The sequence below is a fragment of the Mesoplodon mirus genome, assembly GCF_964341445.2.
Source record: "Mesoplodon mirus genome assembly, chromosome: 9".
Taxonomy (NCBI): domain Eukaryota; kingdom Metazoa; phylum Chordata; class Mammalia; order Artiodactyla; family Ziphiidae; genus Mesoplodon; species Mesoplodon mirus.
The window spans coordinates 59,628,290-59,652,467 of record NC_138985.1 but is presented as its reverse complement, the minus strand read 5'-3'; the positions used below and the strand labels follow the sequence as shown (position 1 = coordinate 59,652,467).

Here is a 24,178-nt window from a genome sequence, read left to right as displayed (position 1 = left end):
GCCCAGAACACAAAATTAGTGGGCTGCAAGGTCTGCACTGAAGCTCAATATTTTTTCTATTATTCCAGGATAATAGGATAAATTCCTTGTCAAAGCTCAAATTAAATTTCATATTAGATCTAAGTTCTTTAAATATTATCACTACTGTTGGGAAGAGTATTTTAGAACTACTACTGACACTTTCTTTTCCCAAATATAAGACAGGTTCTAATCATGATCTGTTAATTTTCAAAAATATATAAATTTTTATTTCTATTCTACCTATATAGCACAGTCCGAAAAATCCCTCATTATAAGCTAAAAACTTTTTGTTTCGATTATGGCTTCCTTCCTCACTTCTTTGTTCTACTTTTAAAAACAGAAACAAAAACATTACTAATCAGCCTGGAAGCCTGAATATTACTTTGAAATCAAAACATCTTTTTAAGTAACAAATTTCTCCATCTTCCTTTATCTTAAAAACATGTATTTTATAATAGTATTACAATAGTAACTATGAATCCAAATTCCTAAGTTCCTCAACAGACTTTAACTTAGCACCTAAGGTACACAAAGATTCATAAGGTGAAACTTAGACTTTACCTTTGACAACTGATGGAACAATAAATAATGCCGCTTCTCTGCCCATCTTCTCCCCATCCAGAGGAAATTTCTTCATTAGTACCACTCGTTTTCCTAATCATTTTTTTAAGTCAGTAAAGATAAAAATAATGGGCCTTTTAAAATCTTATATGTTACCTTGAGAATTAGAAAAAATATTTTAAAGGCAGTATTAAGAGGAACTGAAATATAAAAAGTCAATTTTATTATGGGCACTAATAAACTGGTAATTCTGATAATAATGTAAATCATTCTGTGGACAATCAACCAATAGATCCCCTGTTCTGACTCACTAGAAGAGAAGCTTCCTATACGTAGCAAGGAAAACCATCCTGCTAAGGACTGACAGAGCAGCTGAACAGCAACACATCCTGCAAGGTGAACAGGCATATACTTCATTCAGTTGGGATGTAGATGGTAAGAGTTTCACTAAAGTCTAAGCTGGCCAAGAAGCGTAGTGTACATAAACTGCAAAGTCTTAAAGTTTAGCAGCTCTTCATTTAATATTCAACCTCCACCCTCAATTTCAGTTTTTATTAAAATCTGATTGGGCTATAGACTATTGTTCTGAATTGTAGCCACCATTCTTATACTTAGTCTGTTGTTCCTGATTTGGCAGCAAGGGGGCTATAAATAATAACCTACAAGTCTTTCACTCTAAAACCTTTCATATTCTGGATACCTTTGTCAAAATTTTTATCAACCCTTCCAATCTCCCCACCCCAAGAAACAGAACCTTGTTCTTGACCCAGGTAGGAATGCCTGGCGGGATGCCTTCTGTGGACAGGTAGATAATATGAGCTCAAGCAGCTTCATTCATTCACAAAATGCTGGAGTCAATATTTGTGATTATTATGGCACATTATTATTATAGCCCCCAAACAATTTTTTACAAAATTGACACTTGTACAAAATATAAGTGTTAGATACATTCTAATAAATTTCAGAGGCAATATTTCTTTTGTCTGGCTTGAGGTCTTGTCCCACTTAATCTTTCCTGCCTTGCAGTTTCCCTAAATCCAGTTCTGATCCATTGGTTAATTGCCTACTTTGCAAATTATATATGCAACTATGAGATCTGTCATGCAGGGAAAGAAAAGCACTGATTACAAGTTGGGGAATGAGGTTCTAGTTCTAACTCCTCCACTAATGGGAATATGATTTTTGTAGGTGACAACCTACGTTTGCATTTCCATTTTACAGATGTAAAAATGACTATATACCAACTCACAGGGCCAATTTAAGAATTTCATTAATAAGTAATTGTGGTAGTGCTTTATAAACTATATATAGCACAAAAAGGCACAACTACTGCTATTATACAGTCATTGGTAATTTTCATGTGATGCTTATATAAGAAATCATATTACTCTATAAAAATATTTCACATTTTTAGAAAACCTCAATTGAACAGGATAGTCAGGTATGGTATGGTTCATTGATATAACTGTCTATTTAGTTAAGTAAAACTTCTTTACTTTCATTTCTCTTATTAAAAGCTGCCTGAAAATGTATTAGTACATTCTATTGTCTAAGTATATAAGACATAATTGTGCTAGACATGTTTCAGGGTGCCTATCCACTTGTAACTTCTCCTAAGAAAAACTACCCAGCCCTCTGGGCCGGGGGTATTTTTGTTAACACTGATATCACTTATATCCCCCTTCTTGGTAAATGAACCAAGTGGTAGAGTTTGGCTAATTCATAGCAAATTATGACTTGTCTATCTCAGCTCAAATATGTGATTTGGGCTCAGACTTTGTCTCAGTAATTTGATCTCAGAATAGATCCTGATAACTGTAACAACTTAGTGATAGTAAAACAAATCTGGATGAAAATTTATCAGAGAAATCCAAGACTGAGGTAGAAAAGGCTGACAAATTTGTGGCATCCAAAAGAAGAGCCTTTCACTTGCCTTAATCACCCACAGGGATAGGCCCCCTTTTTAGCTAAGATCAATTTCTAGATCATTTTATTTAAAAAGTCAATCTGATAATTAGGGAAAGGGGATTCTCTCTGTAGTACTCAGAATGTGTATCAAAGATCTGTAAATCTATGCAGAAACTTCTTATAATCTCGAGTTACAATGCTTAGAGCCCCAAGCCACAAAAACCCTGCAGGCCCTATTGGGAGGTTACCGGTTGGGGAGGTAAATATGGTGAATGGTACCTCCAGAAGTTATGAAACAGGCTTAGTTCAGCTATCTCTAGAGAACAACTATCCCAAATAACCAACAAATCAAATGACAGGATTCAGCCTTATCTCTGCAACAAAAATAGTCTCTTTAGTGAGAGATGAATTAGACAACTAATCTCTATAAAGATGAACAAATAGAAAAAAACACTAAATAAGCTTTAAAAAACCAAAAACTAGGCACAGAGAGGTATGCTTTACCTCACTATCAACAACTGTTTTCAACTGCTGTTTGACTGAAATTAGCTTTACCTTTTTAATTATAATGCCTGAATCCTGGACAGAGTATGTAATTTCTGTAACTTCTGCTATATGCTTCTTGTGAGGCCACAGCCTGATAAAATTGATCATTAATGTTTAATCAGTTTCATAGGCTATAGATTATTTAATATTTTAAATGAGGCCTGAACCTTTCAGGGTGAATACTTCTACAATTCATTTTGGCTCTTTGAAAATGATCTTCTTCTTGTGACCAAATGGGAAGAAAACCTCTGCTGACTGGTAATTTATAGGACTTGCTCTAATACACAAAATCTTAACTGTTACTTAGTTATGGAGAGAGGTTTATAGTTTTCTCTTGTCCTGGAGTAGAGAAACAAACATAGTAGTTCACAGATACTTATCTAGGGAAATATACTTCTAACAAAAGTAATTTTGTGCTTTCTTTTAATTTTCAAGCCACCCGTTGGCTTCCTCTCTCTCTTGAACAAATCATTAACACAATTTAAATATTTTCAATTTTTTTTCACTTAAAATTATTTAAACATTTCAAAAATATTTTTTAACTTAAAAAAATTGTTAAGTTACTTTTGGAAGGGGGCTTGGCTGCACCTTAAAAAAAAACCCTAGAAATTTCTGAGTCTTTTTCAAGTTTTTCAAATGAAAAGGAACGTAAAAAGAAACTGATTTTAACCTACTTTTTAAAATGTCTTTCTCCACAAGCATTTAAAGCCAACTGTGTTAAAAAGAAAAGTTTCTTACCTCTGATACCCTGGTTTGCAGGAGAAATTGGTTTGGTGGTTTCTACTACATAATCCAATATGCCTTGTGTTATTTCACTGTTGCCTTGAAGTTTAGTTTCCAACAAAACCTTCTTTCTCTTTTTTTTCTGTCCTTCAATGGGAACTTCATGCAACAAAATCTTAGATGAGAAAAATAATATTAAGAGAGTGTTTAAAATAAAATTTACTTGCCCTAGAATATAATAAGCCAGCAGTCTTTCTTAACCCTAGCTGCATATAAGAATAACCTGGACTTTCAAAACAGTATCAATGCACAGCTTCATCTCAGACCTATTAAAGCAGAATGTCAGGGGAGTGGAGTCCTGGTACTGGAAATTTTAAAGTTCCCCAGGTGATTTAACAGTGTAGCCAAGACTGAGAACCAGTAAGCCAGAGCACTGCTGAAGCAGCAGTCTGCTCAGAACCCCTGCAGTATCCCTTAATAGGTTTCAGAAAACTAACCTTAAAAAAGCAATTAAAGCAAAATACTAGAGAAGTTAGTTGAAGTTAGATTAGATTAGAAGTATTTTATGATGCTTGAAATCTGCTGCATAGAAAAGATAACAATTCTGCTTTGGGTTTTTTTTGGTGGGAGCCTCAATCATGTTTACTAATATATGTATTCAAGACTACAGAGAAGTAACTTAATTGCCTAAGACTTAATTAAAGGTAAAGATATTTTTTAATGAACTTTAAAAAATAGTTCTTTGGGAAAACAACCAAGAACAAAATTTAGGTTGGAATTTTGAATAAGCTGAATTTTGCAATTTTTTTTTCAATTTTTGAGAGCCATTCCGTAAACTGTACTAAAAACGAAACTCTCATAAGTTATACAAGTAAAACTCAAATAAGTAACTTCTAATATCTAATAATTTATCCATATCAATGAATAGAAAAATGGTCAAAACACATGCAGCGGAAGAGACATGATGATGGGCAGATCTACGACTGTAAATTCTAGCTTGTCAAGATCAAGGTTATCAACAAGAATTTACAGGCTATGGTTATACTTTATATGTAAATGAAAATGATAATGGAGAATGACATTCAATGGTTGAAAATCAAATGTTAGTAAATCGTTCTCACTTCATATGACTTAGCTCTGTATTCCCGAGAATTGAGACTGGCAGCATTCTTTGGCCGAATAACAGCAACGTACGCATCTTCTATGTTTTCTGGATTTCCCATTGCTTTATAAAACAAAGAAATCCCTTGAAAGATTAAATTAAAGGACACATCACCACTCTGAAAAACAATTTAAAAAATAAAATGTTGATTTTTCTATCTTAGAATACATATACTATGTAAAAAGCAAGTCAGAGATGACTGATTATATGTTACCATTTAAAACCTTTGTTTATAATTTAAGATTACCTTGTCCTTTTTTCCTTTTCTATTAAAGGTAGATTTTTGTTTTTTAAAATGGGGATACATACTTTCATAGGTCTTAACAGCATAAGAATCTGCCTTTTGGACCTAAAAAAAGGTGATATGATTATAAAATGTCTTGTAAATACTAAGTAAAAAATGGCTTGAACTAGCAATTTAGAATAGTACCCACTTATTTTCCATAAATTGCACAAGTGATTGTCATACTGTTAATAGTTTGGAAGCTAGAAATAGATAGCTGCCATTGACATTCTTTCCAGAATCTTTAAAAATAACTTTGATATCTGACATTTGGATGAACTAAAGGATAGTTTATAATTTTCATTGGAGCTGCCTATCACAGACTCAAAAACATTTAGTCAGTTGATAAAAGCTTTCTGATGATGACTTAAGAATATTTCCCACTTCCATTATCAATTCCCTACATAATCCAAAAATTTTCTTCCAAATATATAATATATATATTTAAATATACATACACATGCACACTTTTTCCCCCAGACTAATTTGAAGTCTCCATTAGGCAATTTCTAACAAGTAATTGAAGTTCAAGCACTCTCAGTTGTTTGATAGTTCCATCTCTTCATTAAGTGCTATTATTAATTTTTTTCATGGCTAGACTAAAACATCTCTTTGTATTGAATATATTTTATTTTTTTTTAAAAAAAAACTTCTTCTCATTTATATGCCAGTAAATTTCTAAAAGAACATCAAGCAAGGAGTTGCTTTCCTGTCCATGGTGAAATGAACCTTCTTCAGTTTTTTTTAAAGTCCATTAGGCATTAAAATGACCTGTTCCTATTTAATGATTTCCTTATTGCCCCAACTCTCATAGAAAAAAAAGAGCTCATTTTCAAGAAAGGTTTTGAATATCTTTTGAGAGGAGATAGAGGACTTTATTCTGTTTTCTCAACTACAATTAATAAAGTCATTTTGAAACCTTTAATTTGCTTCCTTGTGTAATAACAAAAGGCTTTAATTTACTTCCTTCCACTGCCTTATAACTGGAAAATTTCCTTTAAAAGAAATGTTTTTAAAATCCAGTAACTTATGACATTTTAAGTAAACGTTAGCCTAAAATTAAAAGAACCATTAAAATTATTGCACAAAAATTATTTTAATTTATAAATTATTTTAAATTATAAATTTAGTTATAAATTATAAAAATTTTATTTTAGATTATAAAAATTTTCACTGATTTAGATCCAGAGAAACTACAGCTGTCTCAACAGAGAAACTACAGAAAACATTAGGATTGAGACATTTCATTTTGTGAAAAGTTTTCAAGACATTCATTTTCACTCTATACCTTGTGGAATTTTTTTCAGTTCAGTTTTTCCATAAGATCATCTTAAAACCCACCTCATACAACAGCACTTTCTATACTAAGTGAAAAAGATGAGGCTTTTTTCTTCTCAGAATTTCTATTTAGCAATTACTTTTCACCTCAGATTAACAATGACCTCAAGATAATAAAACCCAACAAATTTTGAAATGTATGGATGCCTCCTTGAAGACTGCCAGCCCCCAAAAGAAAGACATTGCATTGTGAATATATTTTGTAACATATATGGCACTATTATGGAAACCCTTTTTTCTATTAAGCACCTAAAAAGAGAAATCAAGTAATTCTTAGTTTTCTAAACACGATTTAAAGCAAATCAATTCCTGTGCTGGTCAATTCATGTTAAAAAAAATCTATTAGCAAAAAGCTTTATTTGTTAATACTTATTACTTCTCTAGAATATTTGGTATTGCACAATACACTCAATTAGATAAACAAATGTGATATAATTTTAAAAAACCATGAGGGTTATAGCATTTTGTTTTTACGCCATTTAATGTTAATGTACCCCAAAGATTCTAAAAATTGAGTTTCAAGAAATATTCACACTTGGGCTTCCCTGGTGGCTCAGTGGTTGAGAGTCCGCCTGCCGATGCAGGGGACACGGGTTCGTGCCCCGGTCTGGGAGGATCCCACATGCCGCGGAGGGGCTGGGCCCGTGAGCCATGGCCGCTGAGCCTGCGCGTCCGGAGCCTGTGCTCCGCAACGGGAGAGGCCACAACAGTGAGAGGCCCGCGTACCGCAAAAAAAAAAAAAAAAAAAAAAGAAATATTCACACTTGAATGTTTGAAATATACATACTTCCAGTGACATGAAAGAAGGAAACAAAGGCTTAAGTGAGGAAAAGAACAGAAGCTACTAATATATGTAGGCAAAACTGCTAAGGCAGAAACATATGCAAAAGGATTGGAAGAGGGTAATTTGAGCTAAAAATAACAGAAAAAGCTATAACTAGAATTTGTAATGTGTTTAGACTGAATTTTAGATAAAGGTTCAAGTGACTAAGTATAGGAAATATGTGGCATTTTCTGGGAAGTGCTTAAGCATAAATGATAATATGCTGCCTGACTAATAAAGCCTTACAAATATGTAGAAGTGGTTCTCAATTGGGAGTGATACCTACCTGGGATCATTTGAAAATCTGTAGGGGCATTTCTCGCCACTATGACTGGGGAGAAATGGGGGTGAACAGATGCCATTTAGTCCCCATGGGGGGAGGTTTGTTAACATCTTTACTAAAAACAGTCCTGTTGAACAAACTGCCAATAATGTCTTTAATGAGAAACATTTGCTATATAGAGTACAGATAGACAAGCTTTATTTATTTATTTTGGCCGCACTGCAAGGCTTGCAGGATCTTAGTCTCCTGACCAGGTATTGAACCCGGGCCCTAGGCAATGAAAGGGCAGAGTCCTTGGGCTTCCCTGGTGGTGCAGTGGTTGCGAGTCCGCCTGCCGATGCGGGGGACGCGGGTTCGTGCCCCGGTCCGGGAGGATCCCGCGTGCCGCGGAGCGGCTGGGCCCGTGAGCCGTGGCCGCTGAGCCTGCGCGTCCGGAGCCTGTGCTCCGCAACGGGAGAGGCCACAGCAGTGAGAGGCCCGCGTAATGCAAAAAAAAAAAAAAAGAAAGGGCAGAGTCCTAAACCACTGGACCGCCACGGAATTCCCCAGATGGACAAACTTTAAAAGTTGTTTGCAATGAAGAAAAAGAGAAGATTCAGTACATGAATATAGGTATTGTAAATTTAGTTACCAGAAGTCAAAATTGACAAGATGGTTTACAAAGGACATGCTAATAGAAATTACCAATAATGATCAGAAAGTGTACTTCATGAATAAAAACAAAAAAAAAGGAGCATTTCTTAGGGTTCTGTAGGATGTTCCTGATCCCTTCTCCTCCATCCTTGAGCAATGTTTCTCAACCTAATAAAACCCATGTTATTATGCTTTTAAAATAATATGAATAAGTGCTAACACCTATAATGTTTATTATGTGCTAGACACTGTGCTAAGTGCTTTACATGCATTAACTCATTTTATACTCCCCCAAACCTGATGAAGTAGGTATTATTATTATCTCCATTTTACAGGAGAAAAAAACTGAGGTAGAGTAGCTAAGTTACCTGCCACTTCTCCACTCTCCTGGAACAATTTAATATTTTAAAGCATTGTAACATTAGAGAGAAGCGATGGCAACTAAATATCTGTAAGAATTCCCCTAAGGGATATGCTGACCATTAAAAATTTCATCCTTTTGCCACTCAAATTGGTTTATAGTAATAAAAAGAGAGGAAGTAATAATAAAGCAGAATAGAAAATAGTCACTGGTGCTACTTCTAACACAGCTTGCTTTGTCCTTGTCCTTTCAACCAGTTCTACCAATCATCAGGTAGTATCAAAAAGTACCATCGGTAATTTTCAAGTACTTTCCTTCTGTTAAGTAACATTCTATTCTGTAAGTTAAGATATTTAATAATCTTCAAATAACTTCTGAATGCAATTATACTAAATCTGGCTAACAGAGAAGGAACTAAGTAATAGTGGAATTGGGAAACAAATGAATTCCTACAAGTATATTTAAAGAGGTTATTTGGGGGAGCATGATTTCATCCGTAGTATATCTAAATATGCTTTTATATCAAGTGCTACTGTAGTTCTTCAACCCAGTTCGAAGGGGAAACCAACTAACACATTAACTCGGGTTTAAGTCGAAAAGATCATGGAATGAATTATTTGTTTTCCTATTGATATGAAAACATTTTTGAGTTTTTGACATTTCCCCCAAAATAAAATGAGGACATCAAAGCAGTTAAAAGACATGATGCTGAGAGAAGTATTTGCAAGCAAACTGAAGATACAAAAACTCTCCAAGAGTGAGAAGGGAATCATGGAGGTGAAATCCTGAGTCAGGTCAGCTAGATCAAAGATTTCTGGTGAAGCTAAAACACCATGGAGAAACGAGCAAAGAACGAAAGCCCAAAGCTTTAAAAGATGGAGAGAGGGACAGAGAGGAGCGGTGAGCTGCAAGGACAAGTTGTGAATCGCTTTTCCTGAAATGACAAAAGTCAACACTGTGCCTAGGAGGTTTTTCCTCCGCCACCGCCCATCAGCGTCCACTAACGGAAAAGGACGTGCACGCCTCTCTGCACCGAGAGCCACCACCCAAAAAGGGTCTTTGGCGTCTTGGTAATTACTTGTAAGAAGTAAAGTCCTTGCCTGGAAAAACTAGATGTGGATGGAGATAGTTCGGCCTCCTACCTTTCCGTTTCTCTCGCTGGAGTCTGAATCGTGTTCCTCCTCGTCTCACCCGTGCGGGGGGCCGAGGACCTCCCGGGCCGCTACATTCAATTCAGTGGGTGGGACAGTCACCTGGGGGGCGGGGGACCGTCACCGCTTTCACATTTCTCCTTCCCTTCACTTTCCCAGCGGCCAGGCCCAACTTCCTGTGACAGGAAAACACTCGGTCGCCACCAGAAGCCGCCCGGCGTGTTCGGCCGCGCTCCGCACCCCGCGCCTCGAGAGCTCTGATCTCTGGACTCGGAGAGCCTCTTGTCCACAGGCTCTTTATTGGTCTTCCCTCTCCTCTCAGCTTAGTGCCATACACACCTCACCCCCTCCCTAAACTAGGGGATTCCAGATCTTCAAAGGCCTTAGCTTTCCATCCCGCTGCTACCGGGGCGAGGAAATCGCTTCCGGGTTCACGCCCCTCGCAGCCTCGCGGTTGGCGGTGGAAGAGCTTCCGGGTCGGCTGCTGAGCTGCTGCCGTTCCTGCCGTTTCTCGCTGGGGCTGAGGGCTGTCTGTGGCTGGTGGCGGGCGGCTTGGGGGCTGGGGTGGTGGCGGCAGTGGGCGCGCCAGCGGCTGAACCGGAGGCGGGAGGGGAGGGGAGGGGAGGGGGGCGGCCCGGGCTGCAAGCGCGCGCCAGGCTGGAGCTTGAGCGGGATTTGACCGCGAGGCGGAGGCAAGAGCCACCGCCCCCTCTTCTCCTCCCCAGAGTGAGGCGGCGCGGCGGCCGGAGAGGCATGGGGGGCCCCCGCCCAGTCTGAGCCTCGCCGCAGGCGCTTCCAGCTCTCGCTGAGTTCCCCGCGGGCCTCCAGGGCGCACCCTCGGCCCCGGCAGCCTTTGCCCGGCGGGCGCACCGGGGCCGGCGAGGAAGGGGCGCAGGGCGAGGAGGGGCGTCCGCCCGGGTGGGTGGGGCGCAGGGAGTACCTGAGGTCACCGGCTCGGCGCGAGAGGCAGGGGCGGCAGAACTGCAGAGCTGCGGAGTCCATCCGACCCTTACCCTCAGTCCGGGAAGTAACCGTAAGTCTCAGCTTCGCCGTACCGGTCTTTTTGAGGCTGTCTCAACCTATTTTCGGGTCCGAGTTCAGCGCTACCGAGTTCATGCCCTTCCGGGACTCCTGCAAATGTGCCTCCCTTCATTTGTGGAGGATTGTGTGTCCCCATCCCTGAACAGTCAACATCCTCTGTCTGACCCATTGGGAGCTCTTCTCCCAGCGAGTTTGCAAGCCTCTGTGTTTCGGTAGCACGTCCCATCCTCACCATCTGGATGCATCTCCTTGTCCCTCTGTCCTCAAAGGATCTGTGTCCTCCCTTTTTTTCTGTTTGTACCCCGGACCTCACAGCTTCCGCCTCCCATTCTTTGAGACGTGGAAAGCCACGGGTTCGGCTGTTCTCGAGAGCTCGAGAGTCTTGAGCGGGTGAATGGATGAAAGTGAAGGGCTATGATGGGTGGGGATAGGGGCACATAGCTCTAGGGAACCTTTATTTTTACATCTTCTGCACCCACAAAAGAATGGGCCTTTCCCCTGGACCTTCATTCCTCTCCCTTCCTGTGTATAAGCTGTTTTCTGTACGTTGCTGTTTGAGTGGCAGGAAACTGGAATTAGAGCTGTAAATTAAGATCTCCCGAGGAGGTTTTGAGGATGTCTCACAAGCTCTATTCACACGAAGTAGCATATTGAACAACCTTGTATTGAAATGAAGACCCATTCCAGGGGAGATTTACTACTAGGTCTGAGAAATCAATGTGAAAACAAAAGTCTGATGTTTCAAATGTGTTTTGGATACCTTTAGATAATTTTTTAGTGTGTTGAATTTACATTTAATTCTTAATTTAAAGTGTGTGTGTGTATGATGTGAAAATCTTTGTATTGGAAGTTTTTGCTTTGTTAGTGGTTAAACTAAAGTGATTTTTGATCATGTCAGATTATATTTGTCAAGATATTATCTTAAATCCTTAATTCCATAGAGACTTTTTTTTTTAATTGATTTGGCTCATCCATCTACAGATGTTACACACCTTTGTGCCCGTCACCTTCCTGCTTCTTAGTTAAAAAAAATAAAAATTAACCGTGAATATCTTCAATGTGTATTTCCAGATTTTCAACTAGGCATTTTTTCTCGTTAAAATTTGGTTTCCTTTTTAAACTACCACAGCAGAACTTTCCAGAAATTAGACTAAAAAGTAACTGTAATGCTGTCAGTGACTGGACAATAGTTCTTAGTTGACTTCATGCATTTTGTACTTTTCCAGGTACTGTAGGAAGCAAATGATAATTTAAGAATGATTTTCCTCTGTGAACTACAGGTTCTTTGTTATTGTTCTCTAAATTACTCTGTAGTTTAGACAGGTAGCTTTGGTTATTTTTTTCAGAAAACGTCATTTTGTTCAGAAAGGTAAATGTGTTTAATAATGATTTTTTGTTTTCAAAACCTCCTTCTAGCAGTTGATTTGAGGTTATTATTTGATTTGTAACTGCACACTGTTCACAAATTTTAGTTTGAACTAGGCTTAAAAGATGTATCTCCAGTTGTCTCTCTGGAATTGTACTTTACTGGCTTGTGTCAGAAGCCAAGCACTGCACAGAGTTGAATGTATTATTAAGGGTGTGGTTTTTGCTTTTCATAAAATTGATCAGTTTGCAAATAAGAAGAGTGGGTGCTGTAGTGAGGTGATGGGCAATAACTTGAAAAGGTCCTTTTTAGAAACAGTAAATTGACCCCTATTATTCTTGGACGTAGGGTGGAAAAGATAGGACTGTATTTTCACATTATGCTTTTTCCCTTGCCCATTGCACTGGGAATTTTGAGTTTTCAATATGAAAGTGTTCTGAAACCACGCAGACCGTGCCATAAGTGTGGGCTATATTAGGTGGCTGCTGAGACATGGGAGAGAAGTTTTGTTTGCTACTCTTTTATACTCCTATAGCACTGCCCACTTTTGAGAGAGTTGGTTTTCTTTCTTTCCTTTTCCTTTTCTGGGGTGCACTTGAACTTGTGAAAGTGAAATATGTGTATTTACAACTTACTTGTAGGTAAAAGCTCAGGCTAATTTTCATGTATAAATAGATGGAAGAACTATGAGTTAAGTCTGATTCTTCTTGAATGGAAGTTAGGAAAGATTCCTCAGTGTTTTGGGTACTTCTTACCTCTTTGGGTATGAACATTTATTTAGATGAAATTTTAAAATCCTTCTCTCTATTGAACTTTATATATGACACATTTGCCAAAACAGATCTGAGAGTGACTCAGTCATTATTTTTTTTTTTTTTTTTTTTTTTTTTTTTGCTGTACGCGGGCCTCTCACTGCTGTGGCCTCTCCCGTTGCGGAGCACAGGCTCCGGACACACAGGCTCCGCGGCCATGGCTCGCGGGCCCAGCCGCTGCGCGGCATGTGGGATCTTCCGGGATAGGGGCACGAACTCGTGTCCCCTGCATCGGCAGGCGGACTCTCAACCACTGCGCCACCAGGGAAGCCCTCAGTCATTATTTAAAAAGACCAGTCTGAGAGGATTTTCTGTGCATGGTTCTAAAAATGCTTAGGTATTTTGTTTTCTTTCTCAAAGTGTGATTTGCTTAGGGAATAGTAATTTGGTGACTCTTTACGTTTATTTTTCAGACAACCTCAGATTACCTCTTTTTTTTTTCTTTTCCACATAACTTACTTTCATACTCTCTTCATTTCAGTAAACCTTTATTGAATGCCTACTCTGTATACCAGGCACTATGTTAGATTCTGGAACTACAAGGATAAATAAGTTAAGATTCCTTTCCTCCCTGAACTTGCCAGTCTAGGTATTTGACTGTGATTTTATCCATATGCCTTTACAGACATCTCTAATAGGTTTTTAAGTTACTTGACCATATTTCAGGGTTGTTTCACGTCCTTTCTATAAGAATTAACACAGTAAAGGCCATTTATTGAGCACTTAATTCACACTAGCTACCCTGCATTTAGTCATTACATTATCTCACTTAATTCTTAGAAGTGTCCTAAGAAGTATTTTATCTCCATTTAAAAACCACAGTAGGGTGCTTCCCTGGTGGCGCAATGGTTAAGAACCTGCCTGCCAATGCAGGGGACACGAGTTCGAGCCCTGGTCCGGGAAGATCCCACATGCTGCGGAGCAACTAAGCCCATGCGCCACAACTACTGAAGCCCGCACGCCCTAGAGCTCGTGCTCTGCAACAAGAGAAGCCACGGCAGTGAGAAGCCTGCGCACCACAAGGAAGAGTAGCCCCCGCTCGCTGCCCTAGAGAAAGCCTGCGTGCAGCAACGAAGACCCAACACAGCCATAAATAAATAAATAATAGATAGATAGATAGATAGCTAACTAACAAACCCATACAGGGCTTTCCTGGTGGTGCAGTGATTGAGAATCTGCCTGCCAGTGCAGGGAACACGGGTTTGACCCCTGGTCTGGGAAGATCCCCACATGCTGTGGAGCAGCTAAGCCCCATGCGCTACAACTTACTGAGCCTTGCTCTAGAGGCCGTGAGCCACAACTACTGAGTCTGCGTGCTGCAACTACTGAAGCCCGCATGCCTAGAGCCAGTGCTCCACAACAAGAGAAGCCACGGCAATAAGAAGCCCGTGCACTGCAATGAAGAGTAGCCCCCCCTCACCGCAATTAAAGAAACCCCACGCAGCAACGAAGACCCAACACAGCCAAAAATAAATAAATAAAATAAATAAATTTATTTTTTTTTAAAGTCTTTCATTTCTCTTGTCCCTCAAAGGGCCTGAAATAAAATCTAATTCATGACCCCCAACCAGACTTTAAAAAAAAACAAAAAATAAACCATACAGATTCTGGTTTATAGTAATGGTGAATGTTGTTTTACTTCTTATATGCTAGAAAAGATTTGACGTTAAGATTTCTCATTAAGGGGAAGAAGTTGTAATATAGTTTTAACAGTTTTTAATTTTTTTTCCTGTAGGTGATTAAAAAAATTTTTTTAATTGAAGTATAGTTGATTTACAACATTGTGTTAATATCTGCTGTACAGCAATGTGATTCAGTTATACATACATATACGTTCTTTTTTTAATATTCTTTTCCATTATGGTTTATCATATAATATTGAATATAGCTCTCTGTGCTATACAGTAGGACCTTACTGTTTATCTGTTCTCTATATAAAAGCTTATATCTGCTAACCCCCACCACCCTCTCCATACCTCCCCCAATTCCCTGCCCCTTGGCAACCACCAGTCTGTTCTCTATGTCCGAGATTCTGTTTCTGTTTCATAGATAGGTTCATTTGTGTCATATTTTATTGGGTTGGCCAAAAACTTCATTCAGGTTTTCTGTAAGATCTTATGGAAAAAAACCTAACGAACTTTTTGGCCAACCCAATAGATTCCACACATAAGTGATATCATATGGTATTTGTCTTTCTCTTTCTGATATACTTCACTTAGTGTGATAATCTATAGTTGCATCCATGTTGCTGCAAATGGCATTATTTTCTTCATTTTTATGGCTCAGTAGTATTCCATTGTATATATGTACCACATCTTCTTTATCCATTCATCTGTCAATGGACATTTAGGTTGTTTCCATGTCTTGACTATTGTAAATAGTGCTCCTATGAACATAGGGGTACATGTATCTTTTTGAATTATAGATTTGTCTGGATATATACCTGGGAGTGGGATTGCTAGATCATATGGTAATTCTATTTTTAGTTTTCTGAGGATCCTCCATACTGTTTTCCACAGTGGTTGCAACAACTTACATTGCCACCAACAGTGTAGGAGGGTTCGGTTTTCTGCACACTCTCTCCAGCATTTGTTATTTGTAGACTTTTTAATGATGGCCATTCTGACTGGTGTGAGATGGTAACTCATTGTAGTTTTGATTTGCATTTCTCTAATAATTAGCAATGTTGAGCATCTTTTCATATGCCTATTGGCCATCTGTATTTCTTCTTTGGAGAAATGTCTATTTAGGCCTTCTGCCCATTTTTGGATTGGGTTGTTTGTTTTTTTGTTGTTGACTTATATGAGCTGTTTGTAAGTTTTGGAAATTAAGCCGTTGTCGGTCGCATCATTTTGCAAATATTTTCCCATTCTGTAGGTTGTCTTTTTCTTTTTTTTATGGTTTCCTTTGCTGTGCAAAAGCTTGTAAGTTTGATTAAGTCCCATGTGTTTATTTTTGTTTTTATTTCTATTGCCTTAGGAGACTGACCTAAGAAGACATTGGTATGATTTATATATGTCAGAGAATGTTTTGCCTATGTTCTCTTCTAGGAGTTTTATGGTGTCATGTCTTATGTTTAAGTTTTTAAGCCATTTTGAGTTTACTTTTGTGTATGGTGAGAGGGTGTGTTCTAATTTTATTGATTTGCACGCGGCAGTCCAACTTTCCGAGCACCACTTGCTGAAGAGACTTTTTCCCATTGTATATTCTTGCTTCCTTTGTCAAAGATTAACTGACTGTAGGTGTGTGGGTTTATTTCTGGGCTCTCTGTTCTGTTCCATTGATCCATATGTCTGTTTTTGTGCCAATACCATGCTGTTTTGATTACTGTAGCTTTGTAGTATTGTTGGAAGTCTGGGAGAGTTAGGCCTCCTGCTTTGTTCTTTTTCTTCAGGATTGCTTTGGCAATTCTGGCCTTTTATGGTTCCATAGGAATTTTAGTATTATTTGTTCCAGTTCTGTGAAAAATGTCATGGATAATTTGATAAGGATCACATTAAACCTGTAAATTGCTTTGGGTAGTATGGCCATTTTAACAATTTTAACATTAATTCTTCCAATCCAAGAGCATGGGATATCTTTCTATTTCTTTGAATCATCTTCAATTTCCATTATTAACGTTTTATAGTTCTTAGTGTATAAGTCTTTCACCTCCTTGGTCAGGTCAGGTTAATAATGCTTTGAGTAGAAAGATTCTAATTTCATAAGGTATTAGTATCTTTTATTTACTAGAGCAGATGAATTGTATAGTATCAAAATGTAATTTTCACCTGTTGTTTAGACCTTTGAAAAGACAGTTCTGAAGTTCATTATGGTTAACTGTAACACAGATTTTCAAGCATGCATAACTTTTTTTTCTTCTAGTTAATTAGTGGGACCAAGAGCCTAGAAAATGTACAAAAAAATGTTTGTATTCTCCAGGAAGGAGAGAGTATTGAGCTACATGAAACCTATTCAGTTTTTAAACATTCTCAGTTCAATTCTGACAATTCTTTGATGCTTTGGAGAGTTTTGGTTTCTGCAATGAAAATGTATTCCTTCATATTTAAAAATGACCTTACTCATCTATTAGTAGGATATATACTTTATCAGCAATTTGATATGGTTCAGTCTAACTGTTTTTCAGACCCTCTCAATTTTTTTTTTTTTTTTTTTTTTTTTTTTGGTGGTATGCGGGCCTCACTGTTGTGGCCTCTCCCGTTGTGGAGTGCAGGCTCCAGACGCGCAGGCTCAGTGGCCATGGTTCACGGGCCCAGCCGCTCCGCGGCATGTGGGATCTTCCCAGACCGGGGCACGAACCTGTGTCTCCTGCATCGGCAGGCAGACTCTCAAGCACTGCGCCACCAGAGAAGCCCCCCTCTCAAATTTTTTAAAGGATTGTCATCCACTGTCAGCTCTTTTCACCAAGTTTCATTTGTATTCTGTTCTGTTTGGTTGGTTTTAACCAAAAACTGTTAACAGTTAGCCATTCTTTAGACTAAGGCCTTTTGCTTCTGGTTATACATTCTTATTTTTAGGACTGTAGAGCATATAATTATTCCTCCTCCAAGTTCCTAAGAAAGGTAATCCTTGATATTTTTCGATCCTCAGTCTGACATATATATTTTAGCTTAACATATACAGTTTTTCCCTTTCAGTGTAATAGAATTCTTGGTACTTAGATCACTGTGTTTTGTTTTCTTAACATCTTTATTGGAGTATAGCTGCTTTACAATGTTGTGTTAGTTTCTGCTGTATAACAAAGTGAATCCGCTATACGTATACATATATCCCCATATCTCCTCCCTCTTGCGTTTCCCTCCCACCCTCCCTATCCCACCCCTCTAGGTGGACACAAAGCATCCAGCTGATCTCCCTGTGCTATGCAGCTGCTTCCCACTAGCTATTTTACATTTAGTAGGATCACTGTATTTTCTGATTGGAATAATATTGGGGATAGAATTCCTATTCAAGACATAACTGGGGCTTCCCTGGTGGCGCAGTGGTTGAGAGTCCGCCTGCCGATGCAGGGAAGGCGGGTTCGTGCCCCGGTCTGGGAGGATCCCACATGCTGCGGAGTGGCTGGGCCCGTGAGCCGTGGCCGCTGGGCCTGTGCGTCCAGAGCCCGTGCTCCGCAACGGGAGAGGCCACAACAGTGAGAGGCCCACATACCGCAAAAAAAAAAAAAAAATTAAAAATTAAAAAAAAAAAAAAGACATAACTGACAAAAATCATAAACACATTAGGTACTGGAACCACAGAGATGACTAAGTCAGAATTCCTTTTCTCATTGAACTGTAAAATGCCTATTTAATATCCATGAAGAGAAAGGAAAGTTCACTTAAAAACATTGAGATGCCTTTACGCCAAATAGGCATAAAACATTGTCCTCCTATTCATGTATCCCCTCAGGGTATTGTAAAGGAATGTTATGTAAATAAACATATTAAGCCAAGGTTTTCATTCTGTCTCCTAGCCTCAGACAGTAGCTGCTTATCATTTGCTATAACACCAGATGTGCTGTATCACATATTAATAATCACATTTTTAAAAACTATTTTGAAATAATTTAAAACTTAAAAAATGCCAGAACAGTACAAAGAACTCCTTTATCTCCTTCATTCAGATTCCACCATTGTTAATATTTTACTGCATTTCTTCCATTGCCTGTCCTCTCTCTTTTTGTCTTCATATATTTGTTACATACATGTTTGTATATGTGTATAAATACATATGTACATACCCATTATCATAGTCTTTTTCAGAACCTTTTGGAGCAAGCTGTAGACATGGTGTTCCATCACCCATAAATACTACAGTGTCTATTTCTCAAAAACAAGGCACTCTCTTATATAACCCTCCAAGTTGGAAGATAAACATTGGTACAACACTACTGTCTAGTCCAAGGAACCTATTCATATTTCATCGACTATCCCAACAATATCTCTTTCTTTTTTGATCTAGGATCCTATCCAGGAATACATGTTGTATTTAGTTGTCATGTCTTTTCAGACTTCTTCAGCCTCATTTTCCCCCATCTTTCATGTCCTTGACAGTTTTAGGTAGTACATTCTGTAAGATCACCCTGAACCTAGGTCCATGTGATATTTCCTCATGACTCCAATCAAGTCTTGCATTTCTAGCAGGAATACCACAGAAGTGGGGCTGTGCCTGTCTCGGTGCATTGCATCCACAGGCATATGATGTCAAATCATGCTGCTACTGGTGATTAACACCTTGATCATATTGGTGTCCTTTTGTATTTGATCAAAATTTGTGGAGAGGTATTCCAAAATTATTCATCTTGATTCTCATCAAACTTCTACTCACTAGCCTCAGTGTAGGTATCAGTGATGACTCCCACCTGAATTAACTACTTTTATAATTATATTTCTCTTTTTTTAATTCCTTCTACATGTATTAGTTGGTATTTTATTGTAAGGTAGAACTTTTTTTCTCCCCTATGTATTTGTTTATTAAATCATTAAGGACTTGTGGATTTTGATTTTAGTGTGTTGTGATTTGTTACTATCATTATTTATTTTGCTGTTTAAGTTGTCCCTGATTTAGCCAGTGGGAGCCCCTTCAAGCTGGCTCCTATGCCTATTTATCATGCTCCCATCTCATTCATTGTGCACTTCTGGCAGAACATGCTGTTCCTGGTTCATCTTGTACTTTGCCTGGTCTAGCCCTGGAATCAGCCATTTCTTCAAGGAGCCCTGTTTGGTTTTTGTTATTGTTATTTGTTTTTGTAAAATATGGTGTTTAAAAACAAAGATTTAAGGGCTTAGTTTCTCATTGCTACTGGGGTGTCATTGCTTATAGGGACTAGGAAATGTATGAGTATGTAAGTATGGTTTGTATACACATACATATATGTATAATGTACTAATATACATCCATAATTATTTCTATATCTATGTGCATGTTATAAAACCAGAAGTTGGTTCCTATACTTCCAATTCCAATCCAATAACCCAGGGTTCTTTCTAGTCTTTGCCCTTTCCATGTTTATAATGCCTTCTCTGGTGGTAAGAAACTTAGCTTCACATTAGTCTCATTATAGTTATCACTTGTCCAATTGTTTTGTTATTCTCCCTGCCGTGTAGACCATCACCTCCCTTTATCTCTCCCTACCACACCCTGCCTCGTTGATTGCTGGGCCTGTTGGCCTGTGCCTCTTTGTGGATCCATAAGCCCTCCCTGGGCCCACAGCTCTGTGCAACTCCCTGTCTGCACACAACACCCTGTTATCCTCACCTCTGGGCCACACCTGTGTTGGCCTTGCTGACATGCCCTCACTGCCCTGCATCCTTAGCCAGCATGCTGACTACTTTACGTAGCTCAGTATTTCATTAGTTAATTTTTTAAGCATATTTCCAGGATTTACAAACATACATATATGTGATGACATATACAACTATATAGTATTGCTATAATAGAACTATAGATTTACAAATATACATATATATAATGAAATATACAGCTGTATAGTACACACACATACACACACACTACCTACCTGTGGTAGAATGATTAACGACCATAAAGTTCTTCCATCCTGGTATGCATTCCCCTTTGCCATGGGGCTTTGCTGCTTCTCCCAACTATTTCTCCATCTCTTGAGTCTTGTCTAGCCTTGTGATTTGCTTCGGCCAATGAATATAGTGGATGTGATATGTGAGTTCTGGAGCTTAGTCCTTAAGAAGACTTCAAAGAATGCTTTCCTGTAGCTGCCATGTAAGGAAGCTGGTCTAGCTTATAGGAGGGTGAGAGAACTAAGACACCCCAGTCAGCATGAACCAGCAGACATGAAAGTGGACTATCTTGGACCTACTAACCCAGCTGAATGTTTAGCTGGATTAATTCACGTGCAGAGGAACCAGAGGTGAAAACAGCAAAGAAATGGCCCTGCCAACCTATAGAATTGTGAGAAATGACATTGTTTTGAGGCACTAAGTTTGAGATGGTTTGTTTTGTAGCAATAGATATATGAAACCATATCTGTTTTCCTTTTGGACATCTGTGTTGTCTCTAGTCTTCTATTATGAATAATATTGCAATGAATATCTTGTACATAATATATAATGTTTTAATTTTAACACATAATGCCAGATTATTTTGCAGAAATGTTGATATACTTCTTATTGCCGTCATAAAAATCTGAGAGTAATTATTTCCCTCACAAACTCACTATCACTGATGTTTTCTTTGACAATAAAATCAATTTAAAAGCATCTTATAATTCTTCATTTTCCTAACTACTTGTGAAGCTGAGCATCTTTTGATATTTTTGTTAGTCCTTTTGATTTTTCAGTTCTTTGACTTGCTTATTCATAGCTTTACTCATTTTTTCCTATTGGGTTTTTTTTTAATTTTTTAATTGTATTTATTTTTTTATACAGCAGGTTCTTATTACTCATCAGTTTTTTTTTTTTTTTTTTTTTTTTTGCTGTACGCGGGCCTCTCACTGCCGTGGCCTCTCCCGTTGCAGAGCACAGGCTCCGGACACACAGGCTCCGCGGCCATGGCTCGCGGGCCCAGCCGCTCCGCGGCATGTGGGATCTTCCGGGACCGGGGCACGAACCCGCGTCCCCTGCATCGGCAGGCGGACTCTCAACCACTGCGCCACCAGGGAAGCCCTACTCATCAGTTTTATACACATCAGTGTACACATGTCAATTCCAATCGCCCAATTCAGCACACCACCATCCCCACCCCGCCCCCGTAGCTTTCCCCCCTTGGTGTCCATACGTTTGTTCTCTACATGTGTGTCTCAACTTCTGCCCTGCAAACCATTTCATCTGTACCATTTTTCTAGGTTCCACATACATGCGTTAGTATATGATATTTGTTTTTTCTCTTTCTGACTTACTTCACTCTGTATGACAGTCTCTAAATCCATCCATGTCTCAACAAATGACTCAATTTGTTCCTTCTCATGGCTGAGTAATATTCCATTGTATATATGTACCACATCTTCCTTATCCATTTGGCTGTCGATGGGCATTTAGGTTGCTTCCATAACCTGGCTATTGTTAATAGTGCTGCAATGAACATTGGGGTGCATGTGTCTTTGAATTATGGCTTTCTCTGGATATATGCCCAATAGTGGGATTGCTGGATCATATGGTAATTCTACCTTTAGTCTTTTAAGGAACTTCCATACTGTTCTCCATACTGGCTATATCAATTTACATTCCCACCAACACTGCAAGGGGGTTCCCTTTTCTCCACACCCTCTCCAGCATTTGTTGTCTCTAGATTTTCTGATGATCCCCATTCTAACTGGTGTGAGGTGATACCTTATAATAGTTTTGATTTGCATTTCTCTAATAATTAGTGATGTTGAGCAGCTTTTCATGTGCTTCTTGGCCATCTGTATGTCTTCTTTGGAGAAATGTCTATTTAGGTCTTCTGCCCATTTTTGGATTGGGTTGCTTGTTCTTTTAATATTGAGCTGCATGAGCTGTTTATATATTCTGGAGATTAATCCTTTGTCCGTTGATTCATTTGCAAATATTTTCTCCCATTCTGAGGGTTGTCTTTTCATCTTGTTTATGGTTTCCTTTGCTGTGCAAAAGCTTGAAGTTTCATTAGGTCCCATTTGTTGATTTTTGTTTTTATTTCCATTACTCTACAAGGTGCATCAAAAAAGATCTTGCTGTGATTTATGTCAAAGAGTTTTCTTACTATGTTTTCCTCTAAGAGTTTCATAGTGTCCAGTCTTACATTTAGGTCTCGAATCCATTTTGAGTTTATTTTTGTGTATGGTGTTCGGGAGTGTTCTAATTTCATTCTTTTATATGTAGCTGTCCACTTTTCCCAGCACCACTTATTGAAGAGACTGTCTTTTCTCCATTGCCTCCTTTGTCATAGATTAGTCGACCATAGGTGCGTGGGTTTATCTCTGGGCTTTCTATCTTGTTCCATTGATCTATGTTTTTGTTTTTGTGCCAGTACCATATTGTCTTCATTACTGTAGCTTTGTAATATAGTCTGAAGTCACGGAGTCTGATTCCTCCAGCTCCGTTTTTTTCCCTCCAGACTGCTTTGGCTATTCGGGGTCTTTTGTGTCTCCATACAAATTTTGAGATGATTTATTCTAGTTCTGTAAAAAATGCCATTGGTAATTTGATAGGGATTGCATTGAATCTGTAGACTGCTTTGAGTAGTATAGTCATTTTCACAATATTGATTCTTCCAATCCAAGAGCATGGTATATCTCTCCATCTGTTGGTATCATCTTTAGTTTCTTTCATCAGTGTCTTATAGTTTTCTGCATACAGGTCTTTTGTTTCCCTAGGTAGGTTTATTCCTAGGTATTTTATTCTTTTTGTTGCGGTGGTAAATGGGAGTGTTTCCTTAATTTTTCTTTCAGATTTTTCCTCATTAGTGTATAGGAATGCAAGAGATTTCTGTGCATTAATTTTGTGTCCTGCAACTTTACCAGATTCATTGATTAGCTCTAGTAGTTTTCTGGTAGCATCTTTAGGATTCTCTATGTATAGTATCATGTCATCTGCAAACAGTGACAGCTCTACTTCTTCTTTTCCAATTTGTATTCCTTTTATTTCCTTTTCTTCTCTGATTGCCGTGACTAGGACTTCCAAAACTAAGTTGAATAATAGTGGTGAGAGTGGACATCCTTGTCTCGTTCCTGATCTTACAAGAAATGCTTTCAGTTTTTCACCATTGAGAATGATGTTTGCTGTATGTTTATTATATATGGGCTTTATTATGTTGAGGTAAGTTCCCTCTATGCCCACTTTCGGGAGAGTTTTTATTAGAAATGGGTGTTGAATTTTGTCCAAAGCTTTATCTGCATCTATTGAGGGGATCATACGGTTTTTATTCTTCAATTTAATATGGTGTATCACATTGATTGATTTGCGTATATTGTAGAATCCTTGCATCCCTGGTATAAAACCCACTTGATCATGGTGTATGAACCTTTTAATGTGTTGTTGCATTCTATTTGCTAGTATTTCATTGAGGATTTTTGCATCTATATTCATCAGTGATATTGGTCTGTAATTTTCTTTTTTTGTAGTATCTTTGTCTGGTTTTGGTATCAGGGTGATGGTGGCCTCATAGAATGAGTTTGGGAGTGTTCCTTCCTCTGCATTTTTTGGAAGAGTTTGAGAAGGGTGGGTGTTAGCTCTTCTCTAAATGTTTGATAGAATT

The 24,178-nt window shown here is 38.4% G+C and overlaps 2 protein-coding genes across 9 annotated transcripts in view; one reads left to right on the top strand and one right to left on the bottom strand.

The window, feature by feature from the left end:
- Positions 1–10,293, bottom strand: part of KRIT1 (KRIT1 ankyrin repeat containing) — a 37,257-nt gene extending 26,964 nt beyond the window's left edge. The window contains exons 1-4 of one of the 4 annotated variants that reach the window (XM_082631667.1): positions 9,785–10,293; positions 4,881–5,039; positions 3,775–3,934; positions 583–675 (exon numbers count right to left, since the gene is read on the bottom strand). In XM_082631667.1, coding sequence (XP_082487793.1) covers positions 583–675; positions 3,775–3,934; positions 4,881–4,982 — 355 coding nt within the window. In that variant the 5' untranslated portion in view covers positions 4,983–5,039; positions 9,785–10,293. Of the gene's footprint in view, positions 1–582; positions 676–3,774; positions 3,935–4,880; positions 5,040–9,784 lie in introns of those variants that run through there. The other 3 variants (XM_082631666.1, XM_082631665.1, XM_082631668.1) reach the window with 3 other exon arrangements.
- Positions 10,294–10,535: 242 nt separating this feature from the next.
- ANKIB1 (ankyrin repeat and IBR domain containing 1) overlaps positions 10,536–24,178 on the top strand; it is a 156,444-nt gene continuing 142,801 nt past the window's right edge. For 3 of the 5 annotated variants that reach the window (XM_082631660.1, XM_082631661.1, XM_082631658.1), the window contains exon 1: positions 10,743–10,826. The gene's annotated coding sequence lies outside the window, so the exon portion shown is untranslated. Of the gene's footprint in view, positions 10,827–24,178 lie in introns of all 5 variants that reach the window. The other 2 variants (XM_082631662.1, XM_082631659.1) reach the window with 2 other exon arrangements.